General features: G+C 38.9%; 1 protein-coding gene across 1 annotated transcript in view; it reads right to left on the reverse strand.

Moving 5' to 3' along the window:
- PLBD1 (phospholipase B domain containing 1) overlaps positions 1-12,433 on the reverse strand; it is a 68,368-nt gene that overhangs the window by 32,231 nt on the left and 23,704 nt on the right. The window contains exons 3-6 of the mRNA XM_001089478.3: positions 9,119-9,202; positions 7,679-7,817; positions 3,545-3,685; positions 2,623-2,767 (exon numbers count right to left, since the gene is read on the reverse strand). Coding sequence (XP_001089478.2) covers positions 2,623-2,767; positions 3,545-3,685; positions 7,679-7,817; positions 9,119-9,202 — 509 coding nt within the window. The remainder of the gene's footprint in view (positions 1-2,622; positions 2,768-3,544; positions 3,686-7,678; positions 7,818-9,118; positions 9,203-12,433) is intronic.

Genomic DNA, 12,433 nt, shown 5'->3' on the forward strand with positions numbered 1-12,433 from the left:
GAAGAGCCTCCAGGCTCTGCGTTCTTTGATGAAAAAATGACTCGACACTCCTAACCTATTCAATTGACCATGGCACTCCTCCATCAAAGAAAAACAAGGAAGCCATCCAGCTTTGTTCTGGACTCAGCAGCTAAGATGGCATGAGCTTCATCGCAAAGCATAGTTCTATGTCATGTCTATTCAATGAATCCAATGTTGCTGGTCCCTTAATAAAATAATTTGTAACATAAATGAGACTGCACATGTTTTTCCTGTTTGGTGCTGAGAACAAAGCTGCCCAGTTAGAGAAAATATGAATCCCACTGTTCCATTGGCTCCTGTAAAAACGTCTTGGGGTATATATAAAAGTGTCTTTTGCTCTCTTGGAGTTTCAATTGCTCCAAAAAGCTCTACATACGATCTATGATATCTATTTGTGTAACTCATCTGGAAGGATACATATGCAAATGTTAACGGGATTATACATTTTGTAAGAAAACCTTCCATGACCTTCTCCATCACTACCTCTGGGGTCCAGGACTGTTAACACTACTGGAGAGCATTGTATTTCACAGAGATTTCAAAGCAGTGCACATAACATCTGAATGTTGCATTTTATCACAAAGATGAGGAAGAGGAAGAATAGTGGACTGCTCTGTCTCTTGCTGTCCTTAAATGTCAGTGTAATAGAATGTGAAAGAATCAAAACACAGTCTAACTCAGAGAGAGGAGTCCCTAGTCCCCCTCAATGCTAAAACAACTAAGCAAACTAAGACAAAGATGAAATCAAAGTGGTTTCAAAGAAAGGATCAGGTCACAAGGACAGAGAAATACTGGGTTATGCCCTTGGTCAGAACTCCTGATAGGGGCTGGACATGATGGCTCACACCTTAATCCCAGCACTTTGGGAGGCTGAAGCTGGAGGACCACTTGAGCCCAGGAGCTTAAGACCAGCCTGGGCAATGTAGCAAGATCCCATCTAAATAAAATATATTTTTTAAAATTAGCCAGACATGGTGATGTGTGCCTGTAGTGTCAACTACTTGGGAGGCTGAGGCAAGAGGATCATTTGAGCCCTGGAGGTCAAAGCTGCAGTGGGCTATCGTTGTACCGCTACACTCCAGCCGGAGTGATAGGGTGAGACCCTGACTCTAAAAATAAAAAGGAATTTCTGATAGGAAGACCAAACATATTCTGACAAAGGTAGATAGATATGACAGGTGTTTGGTATAACCACCCCATAAGTTACAGATATGTAATTAAAGGTCATGTTGGTTACAGTGTATCCAGTCGAACTCTTAGATGTTTAGTGTTTTCCCCTTGACTTTGCTCTTAATGTTTCTTGAGGAGGCTGGGGCTAACACATGCTAACACATACGCTTTGTTGGATTTACAGAGTGAGTTTTGTTTTTTTAAATACATGTTTTGATCTAAGTTGGAGGATCTGGAAATTCTTGGATGGAGAACAGACAGTGAAAGCTGATCCTTACCTCCTTTCCATGGGTCGTATGTTTGCTACGCTTGTTTCCACTTTCTCTTTTTTTTTTTTTTTTTTTTCCTTGAGACAGAGTCTCGCTCTGTCGCCCAGGCTGGAGTGCAGTGGCCCGATCTCGGCTTATTGCAAGCTCCGCCTCCCGGGTTCACGCCATTCTCCTGCCTCAGCCTCCCGAGCAGCTGGGACTTCAGGCGCCCACCGCCACACCCGGGTAATTTTTTTGTATTTTTAGTAGAGACGAAGTTTCACCGTGTTAGCCAGGATGGTCTCAATCTCCTGATCTCATGATCCGCCAGCCTCAGCCTCCCAAAGTGCTGGGATTACAGGCGTGAGCCACCGTGCCCGGCCTCCACTTTCTGTTTTCTTAAACCAGACCTGCTTTATTCATTTACATCACCTGCCTGTTGCATTTAGACCCAGGAATTTGCAACCTCTCTTCTACTGGGACTGTCCTCCCGTCCATCTCTACTTCTTCAAATTCTAGCCATCCTTCATGGTCTATCTCAAAGGTCATCCTCTCTTTCCTTTCCCCAACAATCAGATGTGCGTCTCACCCCCTTGGAATGGACAACACTGGTTACACTTCTTTTGTAGTACATACAGTATTCAGTAATATTATTACTCTTGTTCATATTACACTTTATATTGTCCTCCTGACTATAATGTAAAGTTTATAAACTTACCCATTCATTCATCCATTCATTTGGCAATTTATTAAGTACTTGATGCCACACACTAAGGTTAAGTGCTATAGATATTGCAGTAAATAAAAGAAACACTACAGGCCCTCAAGGAGGTACCTGAGTGCAGGATCAGCCATGTCTTCATTGCTTCTGCTGCAGAGCCTAGCAAAGTGTCTTGTACATGATACATACTCAGTTGGCATTTGTTGAAATAAATTTAGATGTAGCCATTTACATTTACGAAGTGTCTTCTATTTGGCAATTCTAGTAACCTTGTTTATGTCATTCTATTAAATAAAAGTATTTGAGCTATATTTCTTCAAAAGCACTCTGAAAATCAGATTGATTGTTAATATATACTAGCCATTAAACATTTCTTCTCCCATTGCAGTTAACACTGAGTCACTGAGGCTTTATCCGGGAATAGTACTCAGAGTGCTCTGATGTTTCTTTAAATTCATTTACCTGGGTAACTGCTGAAAGAGAGGCGACTACTGCTGGTATCTTTATCTTTGATGTTGAAGTCCCAGTGTTTATATATCCTGAGCATGGCTGCGTACGTGTACCAGCTTGAGTGAGCAAAAAGGATGTTCTCAAACCCAGGAAGAACCTACAGCCAGAATCATAGTGGATTACACAGATGTACATAGCTAACTGACTGCAATTGTCTTAAGTGTAAGAGGCAATCAGGGATTGTGCCCTTTCAGGTAAATGTTTATTGCTATATTGATTACTGGAAAATATGGCCAAGGAATCAAGATTAACCTTTAATGTGGCCCCAAACAGACTCTTCCTTCTAACATTCAAAATGGAAGACTCTAGCTGGGCATGGTGGCTCACACTCAAAATCCCAGCACTTTGGGAGGCCAAGGCAGGCGGATCACTTGAGGTCAGGAGTTTGAGACCAGCCTGGCCAAAATGGTGAAACCCTGTCTATACCAAAAAAACAAGAAAAATTAACCAGGCATGGTGACACACCCCTGTAGTCCCAGCTACTTGGGAAATTGAGGCAAGAGACTCGCTTGAACCTGGGAGGCAGAGGTTGCAGTGAGGCGAGATCACACCACTGCACTCCAGCCGGAGCATCAGAGTGAGACTCCAGCTCAAAAACAAAACAAAACAAAAAAACAAAATGGAAGATTCTAGAAGGTGGAAGTGGCGCAGGTGCACACAGCATGGGAGGAATGGTGGAAGAAATAGATGTAACATCAGGTACTTAAAATTATCTCCATCAAAGTTACTTCCAGTTCTTAACTTCTACCATTGAAGAACTCATGAGCTGATACACTGGTATAGCCAGGGGTGATGAGATGTTGCTATACTTGGGCGCTATATAGATAAAGTCTGTAAGAACCAGAACAAGGCAAAAGGAGCTGCTATGTCTTACCTTAATAAGAGCGGAGCAATGTCCCATGTCCCATCTCTTAAAAAACTTTAGGCTGCTGTTTTTTGTGGGAGAGAGTGAGGGAATCAGATCCAATAAATCTCCAACAGCATTCAGGAACTGAATCTGGAACAGGGTCATTGGCTAGGAAAGGACAAAGACTGCACTTAACATCGATTTGTGACAGACATCTTTTCCTGTTTTTCCTCTCGTTAGGGTCCCATTAAATTATTCCCTTGCAGGCTGTGCGCAGTGGCTCACACCTGTAATCCCAGCACTTTGGGAGGCCGAGGTGGGTGGATCACGAGGTCAGGAGACCGAGACCATCCTGGCTAACATGGTGAAACCCCGTCTCTACTAAAAATACAAAAATTAGCCGAGCGTGGTGGTGGGCACCTGTAGTCCCAGCTACTCGGGAGGCTGAGGCAGGAGAATGATGTGAACCCAGGAGGTGGAGGTTGCGGTGAGCCAAGATCACGCCACTGCACTCCAGCTGGGTGACAGAGTGAGACTCCATCTCAAAAAAAAAAAAAAAAAAATATTTCCGAAGAGTCTCTTATGCTAGATTTTTATTGTAGCTTATAAAATAATTTTTATGGCTTTATAGTTTAGAAGAGCTGTTTTGGCATGTTTTGATAGCCACAGAATTTGGGAGTGGCTCCTTGGAGAGTAAAGTAGAGCTTTCTGTTTGCACTCTACAGCAGTGCTTCTCAACCTCGCCACTACTGACATTTTGAGCCAGTTAATACTTTCTTTTCGGTTGTTGTGCATTGTGAGATGTTTAGCATCATTCCTGACCTCTACCCACTAGGTATCAGTGGCAACTTCCCAGTTTTGGCAACCAAAAATGTCTCCAAGACATTGCCAAGTGTCCTCTGGAGAGAAACCACTCTTAGACAAGAACCACTGCTACACAGCAAAAACATTCAACTAAGAAGCTTTTGGTTTTGATTGTGTGTTAACCGTAAGACCAGCTGACTGGCCAGCATTAACTCTGAAGCCGTTATCAGATTGTACTTGAACATGAACTTTGTGTAAACTGGAGAGCACTGCTCCAGGAAGATTCAGTCTGCTGGAGCAGGTCCGGGTTAGGCATCAACAAATTGGTTTTGGGGTAGAGGTGGTGGGAAGACAAACACAAATAACATTTTAACCGAAAAACTAAAACCAAAGCAAAAACTCAATCCAATTTTTATTTATATAAATATCATCTCTGTTTTGTTTGTTTGAATAAGTTACGCATTTATTATTCAAGATTTTAAAAATTATAATAATGTTTATAGCAGAAAGTCTCCTCCTTTTCCTGTTCTCCATTTGCTCAGGTACTACCATTTCTAGTTAATCATTTTGCTAGTTTTTTTGCATATACTGCCAGTTTTTCGATTTTTTATTTTTCCCTATTGGCACTGTGATCTTGGATCCAGAGTTTTAAAAATGTCTTGTAAATACAATTTTTAAAAACATACATGGTAGTGTGTTATATGCACTGTTGTTCACCTTGATTTTTTTTTTTTTTGTCTTAATATCTTTCACTTAATATTTTGGGGATGTTTTTATATTGGATGTAAAAATTGTCCTCACTCTTCTTTTTATTTTTATTATTTATTTATTTATTTCCTTATTTTTGAGACAGAGTTTCACTCTTGCTGCCCAGGCTGGGGTGCAATGGCGCGATCTCAGCTCACTGCAACCTCCACCTCCCGGGTTCAAGCGATTCTCCTGCCTTGGCCTCCCAAGTAGCTGGGATTACAGGTGCCCGCTACCATGCCCAGCTAATTTTTGTAGTTTTTTGTAGAGACGAGGTTTCACCATGTTGGCTGGGCTGGTCTAGAACTCCTGACCTCAGGTGATCCACGCACCTTGGCCTCCCAAAGTGCTGGGATTACAGGCGTGAGCCACCGCACCTGGCCTGTCTTCACTTTTCTAAGCAGCATTCCAATGTATGGATGTTTTATAATATTTTTAACTAGTGTTTTCTTTGATGAGTTTTCAAGTGGCTTCTAGTCTTTTGCTATTATAAACAATGCCACAATAATTAATCTTGGACACATCATTTTGCTTATGTTTGAGTCTATGTGTGGGATAAATTCCTAGAAGTGATTTAGATTTTAATAGATATTGCCAAATTGTTCTCATACGAATTGTTTAAATTATACTCTTCTGACCAGGTGCAGTGGCTCATGAGTGTAATCCCAGCATTTTGGGAGGCCGAGTCCGATGAATCACCTGAGGTCAGGAGTTCGAGACCAGCCTGGCTAACGTGGTGAAATCCCATCTCTATTAAAAATACAAAAATTAGCCGGGCGGGGTGGTGCATGCTTGTATTCCCAGATACTCAAGAGGCTGAGGCACGAGAATTGGTTGAGCCCCAGAGGCGGAGGTTGCAGCTGAGATCAAGCCACTGCCCTCCCGCCTAGGCGATAGAGTAAGACTCTGTCTCTAAATAAATAAATAAAACTCTTCCATCCTCAAAAACATATTAAACATTTAGTTTATCTCCAATCTCATAGGTGCAAAACAGTATCCCACTGTAATTGATATTTGCATTTCTTTTGTTATACTGTATAATATATCCATACGTTGGAATGCTGCTTAGAAGCGGAAGGACAGATGATATTACACATCTGAAAGAATAAAGATGTATACATACAATTTAAGGAAAAATAAATAAACACCGATGTAGTCAACTCACAGTTTAAAAAATGGAACATCAGCAGTGCCTTAGAAGTCTCCAATCTCATCTCACTCCTTTCCTGCCAGCGGTCACCACTATGCTAAATTTTGTATAGCTCATTACCTGCCACTCTATTATTTATCACCTATATATAATATATTTATCACCTATATATATATTTTTTTTAAGATATATTTTTAAAACTCTACCTTTTTTGAATTTGCACAAATAGAATCATATTGTATGGGCTGGGTGCAATGGCTCATACCTGTAATCCCAGCACTTCGGGAGGCTGAGGCGGGTAGATCATTTGAGGTCAGGAGTTCGAGACTAGCCTGGCCAACATGGTGAGCCCTCATCTCTACCAAAAATACAAAAATTAGTTGGGAGTGTTGGCTCACGCCTGTAGTCCCAGCTACTTGGGAGGATGAGGCAGGAGAATCACCTGAACCCAGGAGGCAGAGGTTGCAGTGAGCCAAGATCGTGCCACTGCACTCCAGCCTGGGTAACAGAGCAAGACTCTGACTCAAAAAAAAAAGTTAGAGTCTTACTGTATGCATTTTTCTGTAACTCACTGCTTTCACTGGACATTATTTTGACATTTATCAACATATATGTGTATATACACGCATATATACACACATGTACACACAGACACAGACATGTACATGTATATATGTGCATATATATGTATATATACATATATACACACATTGGACAAAATAGACAAAAAGTTCAAAGAAAAGCTGTGCACTTAATTTTATATATATATACACACACTGGTCAAAATAGGCAAAAAGAGTTATATAATATACATATTATATATATATATATACTGGCAAAATAGACAAAATGTAATAAATGTAATATGTTATATAATATACATATTATATACATATATACTGGCAAAATAGACAAAAAGTTACATAATATACATATTTCGTTTATACATATATTGTCCCAGGAAACAAAATATCCACAATTTTTGGAAGTATATCAAATGGTACATTGGAAGCCTCAGTGAGTCAGTAAAGCTTTCCCCCAGAATTATAATGCATATGTGTTTGTGTGGATATGTGTTTACATGAATGTTGTGGGGTGTGGGAAACATAGAACTTATATACTTAAGCATCTTGTCTTAATGAGCATGCAGTCTAAAACACTAGTTTTATCAGATTAGTTAAAAACCCAGTACATTCATACCATGCTTTTTAACCTAATCCTGAGCCCAGTATTATGGGAGATTGAAAACACACAGAAACAAGTTGGCTTACTTGTGTTTTGGGCTTGTAATTTTGTAAATTAGGTGCCACAATATGACAGCTATGACGGTTCTTGGCTGTAAGGAATGTATACTGTAGTTCTACTTTGATCTGCTTCTAAACTGGAATGTTATTTTAAAGATAACATTCAATATTCTTACCGTACTGTGTAAATTCTGAGAAGCTTGTTTAAAATCCTACCTTTGTCCCTTCTAAGATGGCCCTCCTCTTTGCTCCTACGTAAAGACCATCTATTTGTGCCATCACATAGCCTGTGTGTCTCCAAAATGAGTCATCCTTGTATGCTTTGATATTTTTCCGGGTCCACTTATCTTGCTTCCTGGAAGAGAAATTAGATTTGCACTACAGTCTCAATAGTTACTCATTCACAGGTCAATCAAACCAGCATTGAGAGATTATATACTCAGACACTTATGCTAATGTGATTTCAATTCTAGATCTGGTAACACTCCAGTCACTCAAAGGATTTCAGGGAAAATTCTAACTGATTTTTAATTTCTCCCTAGGGTTTTGATTCTTCTTTCACAGCTTCTTCTGGGCTGTATCTCGAACAAAAGCATAAGTGTGATGCTGACCTACCTGTGATACGAGACCTAAACATGTCGAGGAGAGACTATCCAAATGCATTTTGTGTAAAACCACAATGTTTTACTAAGTCAATAAAGATACATTGATTAACCTTACTTTTAGTTGTAGAAGTAGTAAAGTTAAACAACCGGACAAAATCTAAGGGCAAGGTGGTTGATATCTGTATTTCTCTCAGATCATTTGCATAGCTTATGATTCATTCCGTTTCAGTTGTTATCAGGAACTGCCTCAATGCCTCTGTCCCAGCATGGTAGCAAAAATGTCATTTTTTAATGGTCCTTTCATTCTTCCAGTTCTCTGAACTTTCATGGGATGATTTGATATAATTTTGTATACTGAAAACTATTTCTGACTTGTTCAGGCAATCACTAGATCAGTCTTAGAATAATGTCCTTGCTTCATGGGATGTAGCCCAGTGGTTTTTAACTGAAGCTCTATAGTAAATTTAGCATTTCATGAAGAGGTTGCTTAGAGTGCAATTTGAAGGGCCAACCCAAGAGCCTTTCTGTCCCCAAATTAATCTCCTGTCATCCCACAAGTGTAAACACATTTAAAATTTTAGTCTTCAGAAAACTCTATTAAAATGGAAATATTCTCAGAGGGTGTTAAGAATTATGACTTTAGATATTATCAAAGACCTCAGTTAGGATTAGTTGCAGGCTCATGAAAAGGAAACACCTTAAAGAGTGAAGAGAGGGGATCCCTGCAAGAAGGAGAAGGGCCTCCATGAGGAAGAGATCCAGGGACTTAACACTGATACTTTACACTGGTGATGTTCCTCTAACCGTGTCAGCAATTGATTATGGGATACTCAACTCAACCTTTGAAAGAGCTGACATTAGAGAGCATGTTGTTTGCAACCAGTTTTCATGCCATTACCAAAAAGTGCTATCCCCTACTACAAGAACAACTGTAGAGTCCTGCTAACGAGATTTAAAAAGAAATGGGCAAAGAAAAAATTGCTGCTTGAAATTACAGATTCAGTCCCTGCAGCATTAAAAACAACGAAAAGAGAAAAGCTAGTATACGTACTCCATAAAATCCTGCACTTCATCCATGATGGAAGGTTTTCTGATCAGCTGCGGGTAGAGGTTTGTGTAGTGGTCATTCATGTGCCTGAAATGATACATGAAAATTACCACATTTCTATTTTTATTCTTGGATTTCTCCATCACAGTAAATTATTCAATCATTTGGCTAACTAGGATGTCCCTAATTACAAACTCTCCCTACTATCTTTTTTTCCTTAATAAATGCACAGTTTAAAATTGGGAAATATTTGCAACATATAGAAAAGGATAGAATGTCGAAAACACCCAAGTATTCACCACTCAACTTTATTAAATTATTATATTTTGCCATATTTGCCACACATATTTAAAAAATCAAACAAAAGAGTAGAGTCAAAGCCCCTGTGTGCACTTCCTGATGCTAATTCTTTTCCTTTCTCCCAAGAGGTAATAACTTCAGTCTTGAATCTGATTATTCCCATGCATGTTTATATGCAATTACTACATATACATTTAACCATAAATAATGCATAGAATTATTTATCATGTTCGCAACACACTATAAAAAAGATCATACTGATCACTCTTATTTATCTCAATATGATTTTTGAAGAAATATCTATTTTATTTGCTACTTAAATTTATTCTTTTTAACTGCTGATACTATTCCATGGTATGACAATATTCATGTATGCATTCCCATGACGGACATTTAACTGATTTTTTATTTCTTCCTATTATAATGCAACTTCAAATGTTTTTGTATATGTCTTTTTTTTTCACACATTTGCATGTTCTTCTAGGACATGCGTGCAGACACACACACACACATGTGAATAATAGTTGGGGTAAGTATTCTATATAGCTATAAAGTAACTAGATATTGCCAAATTGTTCTCCACAGTGATCGTACCAATTTATATCCCTACTTACTACATGTTAGACTTCTCCTTCTTCCACAGCCTTACCAACACTTCACATTGTGAGACTTTTCAACTTTTAAACAATTTGATAGGTTTTAAATAGTCCCTCCATTTAATTTCCATTCTTCATAAGATTATTGGGCATTTGTAATTCTTTATTTTAAAACTTAAAAAAATTAAAAATGTCTCATATGGTGTACAGTTCATATTTCTAATTGATTAAAATAATCCACTTACTGGGATTTTAATATTCTTGGAGTTCTTTCTTTCTTTTTCTTTCTTTTTTTTTTTGAGACGGAGTCTCACTCTGTCGCCCAGGCTGGAGTGCAGTGGCACGATCTCGGCTCACTGCAAGCTCCGCCTCCCGGGTTCACGCCATTCTCCTGCCTCAGCCTCCCGAGTAGCTGGGACTACAGGCGCCCGTCACCTCGCCCGGCTAATTTTTTGTAATTTTAGTAGAGATGGCATTTCACTGTGTTAGTTAGCCAGGATGGTCTTGATCTCCTGACCTCGTGATCCCCCCGCCTTAGCCCCAAAAAGTACTGGGATTACAGGCGTAAGCCACCGCGCCCAGCCTCTTGGATTTATTTCTATAATCTTTTCTGTTTTCCATTTACTATCCCTTCATTTGTCCCTGTCCCCTCTTTTATGTTTTCTTTGTTTAGATAATACTTCTGTTATTTTCTTTTCAGTTCTGCTGATTTAAAACCTATAGAATGTATTTTTATTCTTAACATTAAAAAGATATAACGAGTATTTTCTTATAAAGTCTAAATGAGTTTTATATTTCTCTCTTCCTCCAAACATAAAGCATATTTTAGCACATTTTAACTACCCATTGACATCCTCCATCATGTTATTGCTCAAAGATTTAGTTTTACCTTTTTAATTAAAATTTTTTATTTAAAAATCATTTTCTTAGGCCGAGCGCAATGGTTCACACCTGTAATCCCAGCACTTTGGGAGGCCAAGGTGTGCGGATCATGAGGTCAGGAGTTTGAGAACAGCCTGGCCAACATGGTGAAACCCTGTCTCTACTAAAAATACATATACACAAAAATTAGCCGGACCTGGAGGCATGCACCTGTAATCCCAGCCACTCCAGAGGCTGAGGCAGGAGAATGGTTTAAACCTGGGAGGCGGAGGTTGCAGTGAGCCAAGATCATGCCATTGCATTACAGCCTGGGCAACAGAGCAAGACTTCATCTCGGGAAAAAAACAAAAAATATTTTCTTTTTAACCTTTACAATTAAATTGTATTAATTTTTTTTGTTTCTTATATTAATGATTGTTCCTTACATACCACACTTTCCCTCCTATTATACTTGGTAAAGTATAGCCTCTAACAGTTTAATGAAGTCTTTGGGTGGTAAATTGTTTTAATTTATGTATCTGAACATATTATTATTTTGCCCCTCCTCCTGGATGATTTAAACGGTTATAACATTCTAGTTAGATATTTCTCCTCAATACTTTTAAGATAATATCTTGATGTCTTCTGACACTATTGCTGATGATCCGCAGTATGCTTCCTAGCTGAGATTCCTTTGTAGTTAATGTCTTTCCTTTCTAATAGCTTTTAAGATGGTTCCCTTTATCTTCAATTGTCTGCAGTCTCATCTGCTGCATTATAGCAATTTAAAAGGCTGTGTCTTCCAACTAAGGATTTGTGTTTTTTGTTTTTTGTGTTATTTTTGAGATGCAGTCTTGCTCTGTCACCCAGGCTGGAGTGCAGCCGTGTGATCTTGGCTCACTGTAACCACCGCTTCCCAAGTTCAAGCAATTCTCCTGCCTCAGCCTCCCGAGTAGCTGGGACTAGAGACGTTTGCCACCATGCCTGACTAATTTTTGTATTTTTAGTAGAGGTGGGGTTTTGCCATATTGGCCAGGCTGATCTTGAACTCCTGACCTCAGGTGATCCATCCACCTCAGCCTCCGAAAGTACTGGGATTATAGGAGTGAGCCATTGCACTGGGCCTGTTTTTTCCATTTTGATAAATTCTCAGCAATTACCTTGTCAATTATTGCTTATCTGCAATTGCCTCTAGTCTCTTTTTCTGAAACTCCTAATAGGTCTATATGAGAGTTTCTCAATCTAATTGCTATGTCTAATAACAGTTTTTTCATAAGTTTTACCCTTTCTCTCTTTGGGCTGTGTATCGTATAAATCCCTCAGTACTAATATCCGATTCAGAATTTTTTATCTGATTGTATCTAGTCCAGAGTTTGTCTATGTATTGAGATTTTTAAAAATTTAACTTCTATAATTTTCTTTTACATTTCTAACAAGCTCTTTTTAAAAATCCGTCTTTTTACTTCTTACTCCTTGTTTAACAAATTCTCCGTTTTCTTTCATTTATAACTTAAAGCACCCTATGCAAATGTAAAGTCTTTGTTAAACCATTCTAAAAATT

Source organism: Macaca mulatta, chromosome 11 (genome assembly GCF_049350105.2).
Source record: "Macaca mulatta isolate MMU2019108-1 chromosome 11, T2T-MMU8v2.0, whole genome shotgun sequence".
Lineage (NCBI taxonomy): Eukaryota > Metazoa > Chordata > Mammalia > Primates > Cercopithecidae > Macaca > Macaca mulatta.